Raw genomic sequence first — 21,144 nt, 5'->3', positions numbered from 1 at the left:
CATTTTATGCAGTAAACCTTTCATCTTGTTCCATGCCGATGGGGAGTTTTTCCCAATCGACATTGCTAAGACATCATCCTCAGCACATATGAATAATTTATGAGTACACTCTACAGGAGGTCCACTTCACCTCTCCCATTGACGCACAAAGTTTAATCCCCAACGTCATCCTCAATGGGGAACATACGCACATAGACTGTATAAATACAACACCTCTTGCTATCAGTGTTCAGGAGGGAACTGAGACTTCAAGGTCGACACATTGACCACAGACGCTGCAGCTCCAGCATGCCATCGCTCCAGCTAACAGTGGTCTGACGATCCCTTGTGGGGTGTCCAGCTCAAGTCCAGGACAAAGTCCCACACTCTCTCTATTCAGGTATGGGGGTTCGACTAAATCCTAGTGGGATCCTTGGCTCTTAGAATTAGGCTCTTAGGTTTAGGCTCTTTCGCACCTACTCACATGCTAGGTACACTTAGGTACATCCAGACAGGCATCTTAGGAGTACGCACTTTATTTTATAAATGCATTTCATATTCATGTATGTGTTTATGACTATTGCAAAATGGTAGAACAATTCTATTTCTTTCTATTCACTGTACTGCTGGTTCTATATCTCTGCAACTGTATTACAGTTGTAGCAGCGCACTTATTTTACATGAGAAGAACAACGGTACAATAAATTCTTATTGTAAACACGCTTGACTGTTTCTTCTGTGTATCTCTCTGAGGGAAAAACAAGCAAGCACAAGTGACAGGGTGAAAAGTAGTGTATTGTTTCCACGAGTCTGAGGTTATTATGTTCTGAAGTTGCACATAGAATCTCTCTGATAACAGGAGATTCTAGTAGCACTACAAGCTAGCTAATGTGAAAACATAGGCTGACATATTCGGTGGGGGTGTAGCGACTACGTTTGCAACCAAGCCCACAGTATATGTTAACCGTAAACAGCGTAGGTCCTGCATGAAATGGTACTATCGGAACTACACTACAAGACTTTAATAATGAATGAGAATTTATTAGAGTCAAAATATTGCATTAGTCTGACACTGGAAATGTATTTAACATTGGTATAAATTACTTCAAAGCTTTGGACGTCAGGTGTACTTTCTACTTTTAACTGCTCATTACTGTGTGTTGTATTTTTTTTTTAAAAACTTTATTTTTGTAGGCGAGGAAAATAAAAAGGCACAATTTATACAGTGAACAGAGCAGTTGACACAGACGGACCAGATAGGCCAGATCCAAAAAGGAGGCACACAGCCAGGTATGGCCCACATCCCGGAGGCAGGGCGGCATCTCGTTAAGCCTGCGAGACAATGAAAGGAATACGCTCTTGTGCTCCCAGAATCCCGTGATCAATCTCAATATCGTCGCCAATTTTCTTGTATGATGCCGTACCAACCAAACAACAACATAACAATAACAATAAACCCCCCCATGAATGGCATTTGTGGCATTGATGCAATCCCAGAAGGAGATGTAGGCAAGGGCCCACTGCAAAGCGGTCTTCATAGTAGAATGTGGTCGATGGTAATCACAAAGACAAGTAAGTGTATGCAACAAGGAATATCAGCATGGCTCAGGGGACTGCTAGACTACCTCATGACCTTCCGCCCCGGACCCCTCCCCACCATCATCAGACTCCGAGGAAGCTGAGGAAAACAGCTCCGCACTAGTAGCGTCAGAGTCGTCCCCCTCCATCCCCTCGATACACATGGCCCTCCAAGCGAGTAAGTCATCCTGGAGTTTCCCATCCTTGCGTGTGCTCTGCATATGCGTCTCCTCCGCCAAGGCCCATTCCCTAGCGTCCCGCAACCAACTAGAGATTTCAGGCGCCCTCTGTCCCATCCAAGTAATGGCCACCCGCCTTCTCGCCAGAACCAACAGGAGTTGCAGTAATTTGTAGGACAGTCCCCTCTTCCTGGGCTTGGGTACTAGGGCCAGCTGGATCGTAAGGTGTGTAATCCGGGTAATATGTGCTACCACCTCCACCCAAAAGTCATAAACCAAGGGGCATTCCCAGGCCAGGTGAAGGAATCCCGCCCGTTCTGCACTACACCTCGGGCAATTAGGGCTTCTGTCCGAGGAGATACGGTGGAGGGAGGCAGGTGTCATATATGTACGATGGAGAAAATTAAAATGTATCAATTTAAAACGCGCATTACAGGACACTTTACGAGTCAACAGCCCTATTCGCTTCCTCTGGGCCGGATCCAATTCAATCCCCAGGTCCGCCTCCCAGGCCCTCCAAGCAGGCATCAATGGGGGAGTCGAGTCCCTGCGCATCGCTGAGTAAAGAAGGGAAATCAATCTCCTACCTCTGCCACAGGACAAGATGATGTCCAGGGTGTTAGTGAGTTCGGGCGCTTCCGGGAATTGGGGCCATGTCGTCCTGGCCACATCCCGGAGACATCCATAATGCAGGTACTGGCCCTCACGCAGTCCAAAGGAGTCCGCTGCTCTCTCAAAGGACACAAACGAGTCGTCCGGATAGAGATCCGCAAGAGTCTCGCAACCACCTAGGCGCCACTCCCGGAAAGACATATTCGCCTCCATCGTGAGTATTGGGGCCAGGATCCAAAGGGAGAGCTCCCTATGGAATGGCGCACGCCGCAAAACTAGCTCAACGAACTTCTGCCAAATGTGAGCTGTGTGCCTGACGACATAGGGCAGTGCGTCATCGGCGCCCCGACCCTGCATTAGAGCTTCCTGTAGCACCCTATCCGAGGCCACTTCCGCCAACAATGCCAACTCCCAGTTTTCGGTGTCAGCAAACCATCTGGCCGCCGGGAGAAGTTGTGCAGCATAATAGTATAAATCGAATCTCGGGGCCTCGAGGCCTCCCGCATCCCAACACTGCGTCACCGTGCGCAACGCAACTCTGCTGCGACCACCCGCCCAGAGAAGAGACGTAAGGAGCGAATTCAGTGTACGGAACACCCGGGGGGGCAACGGGCATAGGGTATTCTGCAGCACATACAGGACTCTAGGGAGCATCACCATCTTGGCAACAGCTAGACGGCCCATAAGGGAGAGAGGAAGCGTATTCCAGAATACAACGGACTTGCGGAGGGCCACAAGAATCCTGTCTATGTTATGGGTTAAGAGAGCCTCATCAAAAGCGGCCACTTGAATGCCCAGGTATCGGAACGCCAGATGTTCACACCGGAGGCCCGCACAGTATGAATCCGCCGCCGGGGCGAGATCCTCAGGAGCCAGCGGGAACACCAGGGACTTATTAACATTCATGCGCAGTCCCGAGGCCGCACCAAAGCGGTCCAAGAGGCGCAACAGAGCGGGGAGGGCCTCCACCGGAGAGGTCAGGTAGAAAAGCGCATCGTCGGCGTAAAGGGAGATGACATTAGTAGTGTCTCCCACCACAATACCCCATTCATGTAGCTCCTTACGGGCAGATATGGCCAGGGGCTCAATTGCGAGAGCAAATAGAAGGGGGGACAATGGGCAACCCTGTCGGGTACCCCTCCCCAACGTCCACTCATCAGAGCGGGCTGAACCCAGCCGCACCCTGGCCCAGGGCGCCCTATATAGGACCCGTATCCATTCCCGAAAACCGGGGCCAAATCCCATCTTGACGAGTACGTGCATCAGGTAACCCCAATGTACTGTATCGAAGGCTTTAGCCAGGTCAACGGAGACCAGCACATGGGGAGTGTCCCGCCCCCGGACTTCGTGCAAAATGTGGTTCAAGCGGCGCAGGTTCATCGCCGTATTACGACCAGGGACAAAGCCACATTGGTCTGGATGGACGAGCTGAGCCACGTGCGGGGCAAGGCGATTGGCCAAGAGCTTGGTCAGAATTTTCGCGTCCGAGTTAATCAAAGTGATAGGACGATACGAGGCGGGGTCCGTGCTGTCGCCACCCGGTTTCAGGATCATACAAACTTCACCCTGATTCAAGGTGGGTGGGAGGTTACCCGTGCGTAAGGCTTCATTGTAAACCTGTAAAAGGAGGGGGGCCAGGGTGTGCCCGAATGCATGATAAAACTCTGCAGGGAATCCATCCCCGCCAGGGGTTTTAGCTCGTGGGAGGGTGGCAATTGCCGTAGAAATCTCACCGAGCGTCAGTTTGACATCGAGGTCTTTCGCCGCTGCCTCTGGGAGGGTCGGCAAGTCGAGGTTTTCGAGGTATAGGTGGTAAACCTCCTCAGAGATAGACTGATCAGCCTCATACACAGTCCGCAGGTGGTCCCGCAGAACCGTGAGTACAGCAGCTTCCGAGTGGACCATACCGCCATCGGGCGCCCGCAGGGCTACTATACGCTCAGCCGTAAACTCCCGGCGAAGTATCCAGGCCAACAAACGGCCAGTTTTATCCCCCTCTCGATGCAGCCTCTGTCTATATTGGCCCAGCGTGAATCTATCGAGCCTCGTGAGAATATCATGGATCGACCCAAGGGCTAGGCCCTCCACGCGGTGATCTGAGGAGTCCGGATCCGGGCGGGCCTGGACGCGCAAGAGCTCAGCCTCCGCAGTTTGTAAGTCTGAAAGCAGTTGTTTCCTGACCCCATACGTCAGGCCCATGCACGCACCACGGACGACCGCTTTCAGTGCCTCCCACCTAGTGGAATAAGACAAGTCACTTCCCGCCCAGTTAAGTTCCAGGTAATCGGATAGGGACGTTGCTACATGATCCCGGGCTACCTGGTCTTGGAGTAGATCAGTCGGCAGCCTCCACGAGCGGGGACGTTCCGTCTGGTCAGGCCATTGCGCCACGCACGTGACCGGAGCATGATCCGATAGGTATCGGGCCTGGTGTGTGACCATCAACGTGAGAGAGGAGGGGAGATTGGCCGCCAACACCCTATCTAGCCTACTGTGAGTGCCATGGGTCGGGGAATAGCAGGTGTATAGCTTTTGTGTGGGGTGACACGCGCGCCAGACATCGATCGCCCCGATATTATGCATCACGTCCCGCAGACACGCCGTCATACGGGGCTTAGTTCCCGCCCGAGGTGGATTACGGTCCAGTTCATGATGCAGCACACAGTTAAAGTCCCCGCACCAAAGGAGGGCCGCGTCAAGGTTAGGAGCCACCAGATCTTGCATCCGGGAGAAAAATGCCGGATCATCTACGTTCGGCGCGTATGTGTTAAAGACCAGAAGGACCTTATCGTCCAATCTGAGCTTCCCCAATATGTACCTGCCTTCCACATCCGCATCAATATATTGGACAGCGCATGGAACCCCAGGGGCCACCCAGATTAGGACCCCCCTATCGTATGTAGAGTAGGAGGAATGAAATAGCTGGCCTCTCCATTTCTTGGCCAATCGCTGCGCACCATCATCATCTAGGTGGGTTTCCTGTAAACAAGCAACTGAAATCCCATGGCGTTTTAGGAAGGTGAGGACCCTGTGTCTCTTAGTGCACGTACCCAGCCCACGCACATTCCACGTCAAGAATTTAAACCCCATGACCACCATTCGTGCCCAGCCGGGCAGCAGTGTACACACAGCCTAGGCTGTCGCCAGTAGGCCCTCGCCACAGAGAAGTTCAAAAATGCATCACACAAAGCCAGCGCCCCGCCAAACAGGGTCAACATGCGCCAAATGCCAGTGTCATCATTGTCACACCCAAAATCCCACCCCCCAACAGCCACAACATACAAATTTTTGACTAGAACCCCCTCAACCCCCTCACCCACGAGCAATAGGATAGCAACAACCAAAAACGCCACCCCGCCCTTCCCCCGCCAGTGCCAGGACGTGCACAGCCACCCCATTCAACACTCTCCACTCACACTCACACACAACAGAACAACCCAACCCACCCCCCCTCCCAGCTCCCCGAAAGACCCAACGAACCCGAAATGCGGACCCGGACAGCTCTCCCCCCCAAGTCAGCAATGCGGGAGGAGCAGTCCACACTTACAGCTCCCAGCACTCGGTGCACACTCAACCCAGACACCAAGTACGAGGTACCAAGCAGAGAACAATCACTCGCAACATTCACGCTGAACGAGCAGAGATCTAAAGAGCTGCCGGGCTATAGGGAACTACACAATAACAGCAATCGCGCAGCAGAGTCAGTGTAGGCAGGGGAAGGATCATTCCAAGTCCAGGGTCTGCAAGGCAGTCTCCGGGACCACTGGGGCCGCGGAGTCTACGTTCACGGGCGTCTCTTGCAATGTGTCCGGCACCAAAATGTCACCTGGTGCAGCCTCACTGTGCAAACGTGCCTCAATCCCGTCAGGTGAGGATTCCATCAGGATGGCCCCATCTGGGCCCACCGTAGGCCGAGTCTCAGGAGGACCACGGGATCCAGAACGGCGATTCCTCCTGCCACGCCGTCGTCTTTGCGGCCTGGTCCCCCATACATCTCGCGATCCCCCTCGCTCACCCGGGGGCAGATCGTCTCCTCTGATCTCGAGCCACTCCCACACCTCCGCTGGCGTCTCAAAGAAATGTGCCCGGCCCTGGGAGAGTGTTTTTAATAAACAAGGGAACCCCACTAAGTAGAACCTGGGGTAGAGCGATGCTTTTTAAGGAACAATGGTTCAGTTTTAGGCCTAATTAGGTCCTGGAGGAAAAGGTCAAGGTAGCGAGTATTTAATAAACGCTGGGGAGCAAAAACTGTAGGTATAAATAGAAAACTTTTATTTCAATCTTTTCTTTTTTATATAGAGTATACATAAATATTTATACTGTATTTCAGGTGCTCAGGTGAATAGTACGGTGCAGGACGTGACAAAAGTGATCAAAGTGAACGAACTGTCACACAACAACAACAAGGTTAAAAAACAACAATTATATACAATAGAATGAGTGAAAATCCTTGGGTATGTCGATGGCGTTTCGATCTATATAGCTTTAGATCATCATCAGGACTGATGAGCTTCCTGAAACTTGCCAATGCATTCTCAGGCAAGGATGAATTATTGATACTGCAACTGAATTGGAGGTTGCTTTCTGGAGAGAATATTATAGTTACTCAAAAAAAGGGTCTCTCTATGAGATGATCCAAGTAGCGCTCGGTCACTTTAAATTAGACGAGGGTCCTAATTGAATTGGATGAATTAACACAACGAGGGAATCTGCTTTAGCGCGTTCGTCGCTATGACAATATTCAATTATGGGCGCCTGGAATTTAATACCGGCGATTTGGCGTAGCAGGGAAGGGGTTCGAGTGTATCACCAACAACTGCTCACTGTTGGTGGTTCACTTTGATCACTTTTGTCACGTCCTGCACCGTACTATTCACCTGAGCACCTGAAATACAGTATAAATATTTATGTATACTCTATATAAAAAAGAAAAGATTGAAATAAAAGTTTTCTATTTATACCTACAGTTTTTGCTCCCCAGCGTTTATTAAATACTCGCTACCTTGACCTTTTCCTCCAGGACCTAATTAGGCCTAAAACTGAACCATTGTTCCTTAAAAAGCACGGCCCTGGGAGAGCACCTTAAACTTAGCGGGGTATAAAAGCATATATTGTAGCTGCATGTCGCGCAACTTCTGTTTGACCCCCAAGTAGGACTTTCTTTGCTCCTGCACCTGCTGGGTGTAGTCGGGGTAGATGGAGATTCGACTGTTTTCAATCATGTGGGGCCCCGATTCTCTCGCCGCCTTAAGGATGCAGTCTCGGTCTTTATAGTTCAGGATTTTTGCAATGAGGGCTCTAGGGGCCTCACCAGGACGCGGAGGGGGCACCAGGGCCCTGTGGGCCCGCTCCACAATAAAGACGTTGGACAAGCCACTCGGACAGAGACGCTCACGGATCCAAGTTTCCAGGAATCGTTCAGGGTTACCCGCCTCCAGCCGTTCCGGGACCCCCAGGACTCGTATGTTACTTCGACGCGCCCTACCTTCTGCATCCTCGGCGCGTCTCTCCGGTGCTCGGGTAGTAGAGGCGAGTTGAGAGAGTGACTTCTGTAGGGACGCTACCTCCCCTTGCAGCTGATTAATGTTGCCCTCCGCGTCCGAGACTTTATCCGCCACTTTGCGAAGGTCAGTTCTTAAGAGGTTCACATCCACGGACACCGTTTCAATCTGGCGTTCCAGGGCAGTGTGTGACCCCTGTATAGCTTTAAGAAGTTCCGCTCTGGACGGCTCCGGCGACTCCCCATCTCCATCTCCAGCGCCCGTTTGGCGCGTAATTCTCTGCGGCGGCAGACGAGAGGTAGTGTACTGCGTGATCGTGTTGGGTTGGGTAGCCTTAGGGCCACGGCCAGTCCGGCCCGTCATATCCGCTGCGCCAGGGGTCGACGGTCTCAATGGGGCCCACACTGAAGCCACCCAAGCAGGGCAGAGTATGCGCCACCACAGCGCCGAAGGAACCGGGCAAGCAATGTACGGGTCCACAAGACCAAGTCCACAGTAGGCGATGCAGGTCACAGAGTAGGTGCCACCAGAGCGCAGTGTCACGAGTTCACCTCTTCCACAGAGCAGGGCAGAGCAGGGCACAAATGCACTCCTCTATCGGCCGCCACCGATCCCAAGGGGGCGCCCAGGACCAGCTCCAAAATGGCGGATCGCCGGGGGAGGGGCGGTGATCGTCCGCGGGCCCAGCAACACCTCTCCGTGAGCCCCCCGACGTCCCACAAGTGCCGGGGATCTCGATCTGCTTCAGGGCACAGGATACTGCCCAGCGGGAGGGGGTACAGGAGTGGCAGAGTCACTGTAGTCGGACCCCGGCAGACACACAGCAGTTCAGGGCCCCCACACGCACCTCCGCGCCACAAGGGGGGGGCTAGGTCAGAAGAGTCCCACAGCCCCCACTCCCAGATGAAGGCGCTCCGCCGTCCGGGCGTGCAGCGCTATTAAACAAAGAGGGGGGGGGGCCTCGGTACTCCAGCCCAGCGAGGCCGCGCAAGATGGACGGCACCTTCGTCCCGCTCCCCTCCTCACCGCATCTCAGTAGAGCCTCAGTCCTCCGGCGCCGCAGTCGTCCAATTCCAGGACGGGGATCCCAAGCAGGTAGCCGGTGGGTATCCGATGGCGCAGCGAGGCTGGGGTCACCGCTCGCTTCCTCCGTCGTCCGGCCCAGTGAGTAGGCCAAAGCCGCGGCGCCGCGTAAGAGAGCACGCCGGCGCCGCCTTCAGGATCAGCCAGGCTGCAGGTCTCGGCGGATTGCCGACCACGGGTCCGCTCCCCGAGGCACAGGAGCTCGGCGGGACTTCCACCGCCTCTCCGACACACTTTCTCGGGGTCGAGAGGGTCCGGGCAGGAGAAATGAAAGGATTTATTCGGTCTTCGGGACGGAGCTGGTGGAGCTCACGTCCTGTCGGCCATGCTGCTTGGCCACGCCCCCTCACTGTGTGTTGTATTTGTCTGTTTCTATGAGTTGGAGTCCGACTGTCAACTAGTGCCATTTTTCCACTGAGCCAAAGATAAGGCCTTCTGTCAGCTTTTCCACGTCTTCATTTAATACCTCAAGCACAGTCATAAGATAGAAAAAAAGCTGCACTTCTCCACGAATCAATTTCCCTCAGCACGAAGAGTCTGAGTGTCCAAAGACGAATCATCATCCTCTGATGACAGGAAGCAAGGTGTTGTCTTTCAACAACATCTTCCGAACTCCCTAAGCAATCCTCTTTCGATCACAGACATCAGAAAGGTGTGTCTGCCCAAGGGCAGCAGGATTCCCATCTGCTTCCACTGGTACAGTGCCAATGAAAACCTCCTATCTCACTAACGCGAGTTTACTGTTCCAGGTCATTTACATTACAAAATCATCAATAACTATCAGTTGGCAATAGACAGCAGAACATTCATGGCCATCTGAAACAAGGTGACAGATTTGTGCTAATGCCTCGGAAAGATTTATACAAAATCAAAATAACATTTCATGAATCACCCTACACCTAATAAACCCATACATGCTTTGAAATCACTAGAGAACAGTATGAGAAAAGGGACTGATCCATTCTCTGTATTTCAATCTGTTTACGGTATACAAGTAATGAAAAGCAGTTATGTCAGTGTGACACAAGAGGAAAAAAAAGCAATTTCTTAGGTAATGTCTGACAAATTGGAAGAGTATATCTATTCTATCAATGTACTTTACTAAAATAATATATCGGAAATACAAACCATTTGACAAAATTATTCCTCCAGAAATACTGCTATTTTTACAAATGCTGTTCGGGCTTTCTGGGCTGCCTGTTGGATACTTTTGAACTTAGCTCCCTCTTCTGGGTGGCTGATGGCTGCCTGACCAGTTATTAAATGCAGCACATGGCAGCAGCATGAGCATGAAGCAGCTATCCACCCCCCAGACCGGTACAAAAGGGGGTGGTGATGGACGGAGCATCTGAATCAATCAAACACTCACACCCAGTCAAAAGATCTGGGTTTAATCCATTACCGTTCTTTAGCCCACTCTGCCACCCCAGTTCAGACATGGCTATATGCAAATCAGTCTGACCCTGTGCCTCATGGGAACAGTCCAGCCCGAACTGCCAAGCCATGTCTTCCCTGGACCGGAAACAAGCTTCAGAGGACCGGTTTCTGGCATTCCAGCTGTCTTCAGCCCGGCATGCTTGAATCCAGTGGTAAAGTGAGCAAAGTCCCCCCTGGATGCCCTACACCGAGATGGTTCTTCTTCATACCAGCAGTCATTTGATGAGGCGGGTGTCTTGGGCGCCGCCTTGATCACGGCTGGATCTCCTGGGGCTGTGTCTTGGCAGGTGAGATCGGATTAGCTGAAATTTAGATATTTGGAAGGAGGGTGCAGACGCGAGTATCTCATGAACCTCAGGACGAGTGAACCTTTTATATTTGACTGATCCACTGGAGTTAGAGTCCCCCTGTTGAGCCATCAATATCAATGTCTCCAAAAGAGAATACATTAAAACTTGCAATACAAGAAGGAATTTTTCATGCTCAGAACGTTTGCATCTTTAAGGGAAGCTGATACCAAGAGATGTATTGATAACCTTTGATGATGCAGGACCTGCAAGAAAAACATGGGAAAGAATGGGGAATGTGGTGCAGTTGCATGCTAAAGTGACAAGTACTGAGGATGAGGAACAAGGTTTAGGCCATATGAATTGCCAGTAAAGAAGTACTGTTTTAGGATTCCCCTCGGATAATGATGCAGGGACCAAGAACACAAACAAATGGCTTCAAACGCCTCTTTAAGCTGTTATAGTAGAACTAATCCAAGCTATGCAGTATTTCCACTTTGATCTGCACCGCTAGGCCACCTTTTGATCAAAGAATATTGTTTCAGCGCACTGAATAAATGCTAATCTTATTTTAAATTCAAATATATTTCAATAACTTTTTATTTAGCATTTCTATTTTAATGATCAAAACAGTTGTGTTGCTGGAACTTTCAAATGAAAAATAAAGATAATGGAGAACACACAAGAGGAAACAATATATCAGATGCTCTAACAAGTTGAGCTCTGTAGAAGTTGGATCCAGCTAACATAGCATTAAAGGTTCCTCAAAGCTATTTTCCTCAGTAAGCATCCCAGCTGCTTTCCTGATCTGTGACAGGTGTTGAGCATGTGTCAGTTCCCTTGCCTCCACTCAGGAGACAGTGGAGGCTATTGGCAGATTTAGTCTATGATGTTTTGAGGGGGAACAGTTATTCATGGTGCTCTGGAGGATCAATGTTAAGCAACCACATGCATGGGCAGTCTTGCTGGGAGAAGGAAAGTTCCACAGGAGTGGGGAGGTTTTTAAGTTTGCCCTTTTCCAATCACAAAAAATGGCTCATAAGAGAATCAGAGATCAGGTGTGGTAGAAGTCCGCATCCTTCCTGTGAAAGCTCAATTGTGAGTGAGCAAGGGTGGAATGCTGACTAAGTTTCACTTGGCTTTCAGGACAAAACATACACCAAACCAGTGATAATGTACTTTGGCATGGCAGCCATAAACTGATAAACTGAAATGAAGACTAAAAGTGGACCGCCCCTCCGATGGATTTCGGCCCAATCTCCGCAAAGTGAAAGACCACATGTCAGTCAACAAGTAAACCGTATGACCAGTGTGTTCCTGCTGCCAGGTGGGAAAAGATATGTTCTTAAACAAGACCTGAATCATCTGTGTGCTACATCTTCTACCCCGCCCCCCAGCCCTCCCCCGCGCCCCCCAAATCCCATTTCCTTGTGACAACATTCAGTTTGGAATGGCATGAAGTGTCTCTTGAACACCTACCTCCTCGGGTAGCAAGGATGGTACCACCATAGGAAAAAGTCAAGCATGAAGTGTCTGTACCCGGAGCGTGTCCCTGTCTGCAGTGAAACTTTGTATGAACCTGTTGTCAAATAAATAAAAAATATATAAATAATTCGGTAATCTAAATTCTACATTTCATCTTACCACGTCCTTTTAACTTTTCAACATTTGAAAAGAAAACCTGAATTTAAATTGGGGGGGAGGGGCTGTCTCAACAATAAAAGGTTCATATAACTGTATGTCACAAATACTTCTTCTATTGGGAAATCAGAAATACTGGTTAAAGGAAATCCACAAAATCAAATTATACAGGGCATTGTACATAAATACAAACAAACATCACACAAACATCATAATTGGGTGCCATTTGCAGAGGAAATCACCAACTATAGCTGACCTTTGATACAACTGATTCAAACCGTGATCCCGAAACACAATGACTCTAAAATGTGCACTGGTCAAGCATGAGGTGACATTATTTAACCCAATTACCACTTCAAGTGTCAGCTGAATGGCCCTTGCACAGGACTCTAAGGTCAGCACCATTTGGTCAATTATCCTTCCTAAGGTGATGGGCCCATAGTCTGATGATCAAGATAATAAGCAGGTTAAGTGATCCGAAATCTCTATAATAAGTTATGCTGACAAAAAGAAACGTTCCTAATGGTGATTGCCATCACACGGATCCCTTGCAGAGCGTTATCAATGCATCTGGCCCACGAATGAGGGTACCAGCAGAACATAAACCTGAAACTCCCCCCTGAAAGATACCGTGCTTCCGAGCCTAAGCCCAAAAGGTTGCTCTAAAGGTAGAGTCACTTTAAACTTATAGTGTGATTGATATTCTGTGACTTGTGGACCCACATATTTACCCAAATAGGAATGACTAACATGGGACCCAATCTTTGTGAAGGCTGTAGTGGTGCATAATGACTATACAGCCCTTTTACTCATAGTGGCCATGGAAGTTCGCAAAATGCGACTAGAAAGCAATAACCACTTTTTCATTTTTTCGTTAGCTGCAAAAGGAACGGAAGGGAAATAGTTGGAGATTTGATAGCAGTAACAGCAGTGTTGGAAGAAACCAGATGTTTTCTGGGAATGCTGGAAAATGACCTGTATGAGCATTAACTCTGCTGAAGTGCCAGAATCCTTAAGTAGCAACACCAGTGAGAGCTTATCCACCTCCAGATTAGCCTGAGCAAAGACAAAGGAGTTATTTTAAAAGGACCCAGCAGTGGTTTGATCATATTTTCAATGGTGTATGTATTTTGCTGTAGCCTTCCCACTGTTATTTGCCAGTGTTTTTAACCATTATCCAAATGAACATTTTTAACAATGTATTTGTCTGTCATGGTTTACTTAAAAAAAAAAAAGTATGAAACTGTCAATGTACGTAAATATATGGGAGAGGACTTTAACCAGGGCGTATATCAATTCTCTGCAAGTTTAGCACAATAAAATGTGTAACATGCTAATATACAGCGAAACTATTATTTATTATTATAAATACTTGTAAAGCGCACATTCCCAGAGGTTTATTGGCCCCTAAGATAGCTGACGCCATAGGGAGCCTAGTACTTTTATCCATAAGCCTGTGTAAATAACCATTTTTCAGCATTCCAGAAAAGATACTGAGGTTCTATTCCAATCCAATTTTATTCTGGTAGAAGGAGCCACTACTGAAAAGCTTCAACCTCATGACCTCTGTTTACGAAATCTCATTATAAGAAGCGGTTCTGCCTTGTTAGATCTAGATCTTAAGCTGCAGACTGGTGTATATATTTCTTAATTCTCTCCACCAGAAAGATGGGCCCAGTATTGTTGATACTTTTGAACACCATGCAGAATACTTTACAATAATTTTGTTCCTGTATCGGAAGCCAAGGCAATTTTTAGGTCCCGCCTGAGCCAGCACGCATGCGCTGTAAGACTTTAAGTAAAGGCTTTAAAACTTTAAACACACACTCGTACATGTGCTTTTTCTGTTAATCACACCTATTGGCCTTTGCGTGCGTCTTTCTAAGAAAGACAGCACACAATTGGCCAAAGGTGGGTGCATGGCCCGCCTTCTCTCTGTCTTGGCCTAGGGTCCCAGGGGCGCCTAGCTGTGCCATCTGTAACTAATCATCTTAATTGGACACAGATGGTGGTCAGCGCTGGTTTGCCCGTAGCACGCGTAAGTTATTAGCACGTTCGTGGTTGTCGCGCTGCCCTGCTTGGGAGCCAGCGCATATGTGCTGCAAGACTTTAAGTAATGACTTTTTAAATTTAAACACATGCGCGTGCATGTGCTTTTTCTTTTAATCACACTTATTGGCCTTTGCGTGCGTCTTTCTAAGAAAGATAATTGCAAAAATAACTATTGATGAACAGAATGCAGAACAATGTCATACATTCACCACTTTAAAGCGATCTGGGCCTAAACCCATCGTTTTTTTGCTCACCATGCCATTCCAGTTTGGACCCAGCCAGAGGCAAATCAGTCTGGACCCTGTGCCCAATGGGAACAGTCCAGCCCGAACTGCCAGGCTAGGACTTCCCTGGACTGGAAACAAGCATCCAAGGATCAGTTTCGGGGTTTCGCCCCTCTTCAGCCAGGATAGCTTGATTCCAGTGGCATGGAGAGCACAGGACCCATGTCTGCCCATACCCGTCCCACTCGGGGTGACAATTGCAAAAAGAACTATTGATGGACAGAAGGCAGAAAAATGTCACACATTCACCCCAGTACAGAGATCTGGGTCTAAATCCATTGATTTGTTGCTTACCATGTCATTCCAGTTTGAACCCAGCTATATGCAAATCAGTCTTGACCTCGTGCCCAATGAGAACAGTCCAGCCCGAACTGCCAGGCCAGGTCTTCCCTGGACTGGAAACAAGCACTGCGAGAGAATGTTTTGATTTGTTCTGCATTCCGTCCATCAATTGTATGTCTTTCGCTTTCTGGCCCTAAGTGCTTCAGGTAGGCCCAGACGTGGGTCCTGGGCTCCCCTGTGCCACTGGAATCAAGCTATCCTAGCTGAAGAGGGGTGAAACCCCGAAACCGGTCCTAGGATGCTTGTTTGGGTCCAGGAGGACCTGGCTTGGCAGTTCAGGCTGGACTGTTCCCATGAGGTACAAAAAAAGATTTTCCTTTCTGTGTCAATCACTTTAATTATCTGAACATTATGTCTAGTTATTATTCCGACCAGACGAGAGACCTATGTATAGAAATATTACTAGAACGTGGAGGTATATTGTTTTGGGTTTGTATTTTATTTATTAATATAAAGATTTCTCTTTTATATAAAATCAGTACATTTCATGAATTGTAATTTTAAAAAAACACTGAATATACAATATTCACATACATTCCCAAATGTCGAAACATGTTGCAAAAAAATCACATAATATACATAATACAAATTACAGTTGATACATTTAATAAAAATACATATTTTTGGTCCTTATGTAGACGCGTTTCGGTGTTTTTCTTTAATGTGCTAACACCTTCCTCAGGACTGAACAATTAAAATCTTGAATCTAAAAACAAGTATATGCAGTTAGTCTTAAATCTCCAACGTGTACACAAACTTTAACTTAAAGCCTCTACTTCTGCTCTCATCAACTCGTACTGGTCCTCTACCTGTTATTCTTGCTTGTGGCGTCTTGGTGTAACTGCCCACTCTGTGTGTTTTTAGAAGTTTCTTAATGACCCCGGTTTACATTTAAGTCAGTATATTGACTTAAATTTAAACAGGGGTCAAACAACTGATGTTACCTATGTTGATTTGAACTCTAGGTGAAAAAGACAAGGTCATGAGTTTAAAGAACCCCTAAGGAAGGTGTGTAAAAGTCATTAAGAAACTAGGATTTGCAGAACCAGTGCGGAGCATGGTGACTACTGGTGAATTTTTGGGTTTTGGTCAAGCGTAACAGAGCTAGCAGGAGTATCAGTGCAAGGGTTAACTCACAAGTGTTGTCACGCAAGCAGCTGCACGAGCACACTGGAAAGTACTGACATCATCTAATCATCTAATCAGGCTACGCGGTGAAGAGGACTCCAGTCACAGTGCGCGCTATATGTAAGACTTTCACAATGACATCGGAGACCATCTTGAAATGATCAGGAAGTATTGGCATGGAGGAAGGACGCGTCTAGTGCCACAGTGCAATCACAGTTATACACACCTTAGAGAAGTAGTTGGAGTGTGTACTGGGCGGCGTGTTGAGACCAGTTGTGAGAGCGGTGATACGTACAACTAGAGGGGGATATTTGGCATTAATTTTGAGAATTAACATATGCGATGCATACACCATATGAAACATACAGAGGTGAAAGGCGGCACCAGTGATTATTCTACAGCGGTAATAAGCACACCGCATTGTTTCACTACATAATTACTAGTGGGCATAGGTAACATTCACGTCTGTAATAATGCACTGGATGATTTAGAAAAGTATTACTTGCCTACTATTTGAATAGTAATCAAGTTTTTTTATTGTAAGCATGAGCAAAAGGAGACAATAGATGATTAAGTATCAGCAACAAAGAAGCTAGTGATTCCTTGCAGATTTGGTCAGATACAGGAGGAGTGCTAAGGGACCAATTCATCATGCATACTAACAACAAAAGAGTTCAGGAGAGGCTGTTGGCTAGTGGGTATGCAGCTTTGAAGCATGTGCTGGCTAGGGTTAAGGAATCCTAAATATCTAATGGATGTGCTAAAGCAGCTCTGAAGGATAATAAGGAGGGCAAAGAAGTTTGTGCTGTGAGTGGAAAGAAAAGTGGAACAAGCATTTGCAATGCAATAGGTATCGCATTAGGAAAGTTTGAGCTATTGGTCTTGTAAATGACAATTTTTTTATTTATGTGTTGGTTTTGAAAATAGCTAAATTAATAGCTTTGTCATTTACAATGCCAATAGTTATAACTTTCGCAAATGTGACACCTATAGCATTTGTAATGCAACATGTTTTGTATTTACGTGACTTAGATGTATTGATATTACAAATAACAATGGCTTTTATTTTTTTTAAATCATTAATACCTAAATAAAAGTGATTGTAATTTATAATGGCAATAGCTTAAACTTTTGTAAATAACTTTTGTGAAGATTATGTTCAGTGTATTTTATTGTGACGAAAATCCAAGAACAGAAGTGAAATATTATCTTTTTGTGACGTTTGTAATAAAGATTGAAACATTGAGAGAACATATTTGAACCAGTTGTTGAATGGTTGCACAGATTGATGCAGTGATGGCGATGAGTGATGCTGTGGTGGCCCTGAGTGATGCTGTGGAGGCCGTGAGGGATGCTGTGGAGGCCGTGAGGGATGCTGTGGAGGCCGTGAGGGATGCTGTGGAGGCCGTGAGGGATGCTGTGGAGGCCGTGAGGGATGCTGTGGAGGCCGTGAGGGATGCTGTGGAGGCCGTGAGGGATGCTGTGGAGGCCGTGAGGGATGCTGTGGAGGCCGTGAGGGATGCTGTGGAGGCCGTGAGGGATGCTGTGGAGGCCGTGAGGGATGCTGTGGAGGCCGTGAGGGATGCTGTGGAGGCCGTGAGGGATGCTGTGGAGGCCGTGAGGGATGCTGTGGAGGCCGTGAGGGATGCTGTGGAGGCCGTGAGGGATGCTGTGGAGGCCGGGAGGGATGCTGTGGAGGCCGGGAGGGATGCTGTGGAGGCCGGGAGGGATGCTGTGGAGGCCGGGAGGGATGCTGTGGAGGCCGTGAGGGATGCTGTGGAGGCCGTGAGGGATGCTGTGGAGGCCGTGAGGGATGCTGTGGAGGCCGTGAGGGATGCTGTGGAGGCCGTGAGGGATGCTGTGGAGGCCGTGAGGGATGCTGTGGAGGCCGTGAGGGATGCTGTGGAGGCCGTGAGGGATGCTGTGGAGGCCGTGAGGGATGCTGTGGAGGCCGTGTGGGATGCTGTGGAGGCCGTGTGGGATGCTGTGGAGGCCGTGAGGGATGCTGTGGAGGCCGTGAGGGATGCTGTGGAGGCCGTGAGGGATGCTGTGGAGGCCGTGAGGGATGCTGTGGAGGCCGTGAGGGATGCTGTGGAGGCCGTGAGGGATGCTGTGGAGGCCGTGAGGGATGCTGTGGAGGCCGTGAGGGATGCTGTGGAGGCCATGAGGGATGCTGTGGAGGCCGTGAGGGATGCTGTGGAGGCCGTGAGGGATGCTGTGGAGGCTCTGAGTGATGCTGTGGAGGCCTTGAGTGATGCTGTGGAGGCCCTGAGTGATGCTGTGGAGGCCCTGAGTGATGCTGTGGAGGCCCTGAGTGATGCTGTGGAGGCCCTGAGTGATGCTGTGGAGGCCCTGAATGATGCTATGGAGGCACATAATAATGCTGTAGTGTTCCAGAGTGATGCTGTGGTGGTGCTGAGTGATGCTGTATTGTTCCAGAGTGATGCTGTGGTGGTGCTGAGTGATGCTGTGGTGGTGCTGAGTGATGCTGTGGTGGTGCTGAGTTATGTATGCTGTGGTGGTGCTGAGTGATGGTGTGGTGGTGCTGAGTGATGGTGTGGTGGTGAAGAGTGATAATGTGGTGGTGCTGAGTGATAATGTGGTCGTGCTGAGTCATAATGTGGTGGTGCTGAGTGATAATGTGGTGGTGCTGAGTGATGCTGGGGTAGCGCTGAGTGATGATGTAGTGATGTTGAGTGGTGCTGTGGTGGTGTTGAGTGATGCTGGGCTGGCGCTGAGTGATACTGAGGTGTTCCAGAGTGATGGTGTAGTGTTCCAGAGTGATGCTGTGGTGGTGCTGAGTGATGCTGTGGTGGTACTCAATGATGCTGGGGTAGCGCTGAGTGATGATGTAGTGATGCTGAGTGGTGCTGTGGTGGTGTTGAGTGATGCTGGGGTGGCGCTGAGTGATGCTGTGGTGGTGCTGAGTGGTGCTGTGGTGGCGCTGAGTGATGCTGGGGTGGCGCTGAGTGGTGCTGGGGTGGTGCTGAGTGATGCTGGGGTGGTGCTGAGTGATGCTGTGGTGGTGCTGAGTGATGCTGTGGTGGTGCTGAGTGATGCTGTGGTGGTGCTGAGTGGTGCTGTGGTGGTGCTGAGTGGTGCTGTGGTGGTGCTAAGTGATGCTGTAGTGGTGCTGTGGTGGTGCTGAGTGGTGCTGTGGTGGTGCTGAGTGGTGCTGTGGTGGTGCTGAGTGATGCTGTGGTGGCACTGAGTGATGCTGTGGTGGTGCTGAGTGGTGCTGTGGTGGTGCTGAGTGATGCTGTGGTGGTGCTGAGTGATGCTGGGGTGGTGCTGAGTGATGCTGTGGTGGTGCTGAGTGGTGCTGTGGTGGTGCTGTGGTGATGCTGAGTGGTGCTGTGGTGGCGCAGAGTGATGCTGGGGTGGCGCAGAGTGATGCTGGGGTGGCGCAGAGTGATGCTGTGGTGGTGCTGAGTGGTGCTGTGGTGGCGCTGAGTGATTCTGGGGTGGCGCTGAGTGATGCTGTGGTGGTGCTGAGTGGTGCTGTAGTGGTGCTGTGGTGGTGCTGAGTGATGCTGGGGTGGTGCTGAGTGGTGCTGTGGTGGTGCTGAGTGATGCTGTGGAGGTGCTAAGTGATGTTGTGGTGGTGCTGAGTGGTGGTGCTGAGTGATAATGTGGTGGTGCTGAGTGATAATGTGGTGGTGCTGAGTGATAATGTGGTGGTACTGAGTGGTGCTGTGCTGGCGCTGAGTGATGCTGTGGTGGTGCTGAGTGTGATGCTGTGGTGGTGCTGAGTGGTGCTGTGGTGGTGCTGAGTGATGCTGTGGTGGTGCTGAGTGGTGCTGTGGTGGTGCCGAGTGATAATGTGGTGATGCTGAGTGGTGCTGTGGTGTTGCTGAGTGGTGCTGTGGTGGTGCTGTGGTGGTGCTGAGTGGTGCTGAGTGGTGCTGTGGTGGTGCTAAGTGATGCTGTGGTGGTGCGGAGGTGGTGCTGAGGTGGTGCTGAGTGGTGCTGTGGTGGTGCTGAGTCATAATGTGGTGGTGCTGAGTCATAATGTGGTGGTGCTGAGTCATAATGTGGTGGTGCTGAGTCATAATGTGGTGGTGCTGAGTCATAATGTGGTGGTGCTGAGTCATAATGTGGTGGTGCTGAGTGATGCTGGGGTAGCGCTGAGTGATGATGTAGTGATGTTGAGTGGTGCTGTGGTAGTGTTGAGTGATGCTGGGCTGGCGCTGAGGGATGCTGAGGTGTTCCAGAGTGATGGTGTAGTGTTCCAGAGTGATGCTGTGGTGGTGCTGAGTGATGCTGTGGTGGTGCTGAGTGATGCTGTGGTGGTGCTGAGTGATGCTGTGGTGGTGCTGAGTGATGCTGTGGTGGTGCTGAGTGATGCTGTGATGGTGCTCAGTGATTCTGTGATGGTGCTCAGTGATTCTGTGATGGTACTCAGTGATGCCGTGGTGGTGCTCAGTGATGCTGTGGTGGTGCTGAGTGATGCTGTGGTGGTGCTGAGTGATGCTGTGGTGGTGCTGAGTGATGCTGTGGTGGTGCGGAGGTGGTGCTGTGGTGGTGTTGAGGTGGTGCTGAGTGGTGCTGTGGTGGTGCTGAGTGATAATGTGGTGGTGCTGAGTGATAATGTGGTGGTGCTGAGTGAATGTGGTGGTGCTGAGTGATGCTGGGGTAGCGCTGAGTGATGATGTGGTGATGCTGAGTGATGCTGTGGTGATGCTGAGATGCTGGGGTGGTGCTAAGTGTTGCTGTGGTGGTGCTAAGTGATGCTGTGGTGGTGCTGAGTGATTCTGTGGGGGTGCTGAGTGATGCTGTGGTGGCGCTGAGTGATAATGTGGTGGTGCTGAGTGGTGCTGTGGTGGTGCTGAGTGATGCTGTGGTGGTGCTGAATGATGCTGTGGGGGTGCTGAGTGATGCTGTGGTGGTGCTGAGGTGGTGCTGAGGTGGTGCTGAGGTGGTGCTGAGGTGGTGCTGAGGTGGTGCTGAGTGATAATGTGGAGGTGCTGAGTGATGCTGGGGTAGCGCTGAGTGATGATGTGGTGATGCTGAGTGGTGCTGTGGTGGTGTTGAGTGTTGC

The 21,144-nt window shown here is 49.7% G+C and overlaps 1 protein-coding gene across 1 annotated transcript in view; it reads right to left on the bottom strand.

Moving 5' to 3' along the window:
- The window catches only part of WDR70 (WD repeat domain 70), a 1,742,574-nt gene that overhangs the window by 579,192 nt on the left and 1,142,238 nt on the right, over positions 1-21,144 (bottom strand). The window contains exon 10 of the mRNA XM_086960548.1: positions 12,136-12,235. Coding sequence (XP_086816674.1) covers positions 12,136-12,235 — 100 coding nt within the window. The remainder of the gene's footprint in view (positions 1-12,135; positions 12,236-21,144) is intronic.

The sequence above is a fragment of the Lissotriton vulgaris genome, chromosome 3_1 (genome assembly GCF_964263255.1).
Source record: "Lissotriton vulgaris chromosome 3_1, aLisVul1.2, whole genome shotgun sequence".
Classification (NCBI taxonomy): domain Eukaryota; kingdom Metazoa; phylum Chordata; class Amphibia; order Caudata; family Salamandridae; genus Lissotriton; species Lissotriton vulgaris.
This window is presented reverse-complemented; position numbering and strand designations above follow the sequence as displayed.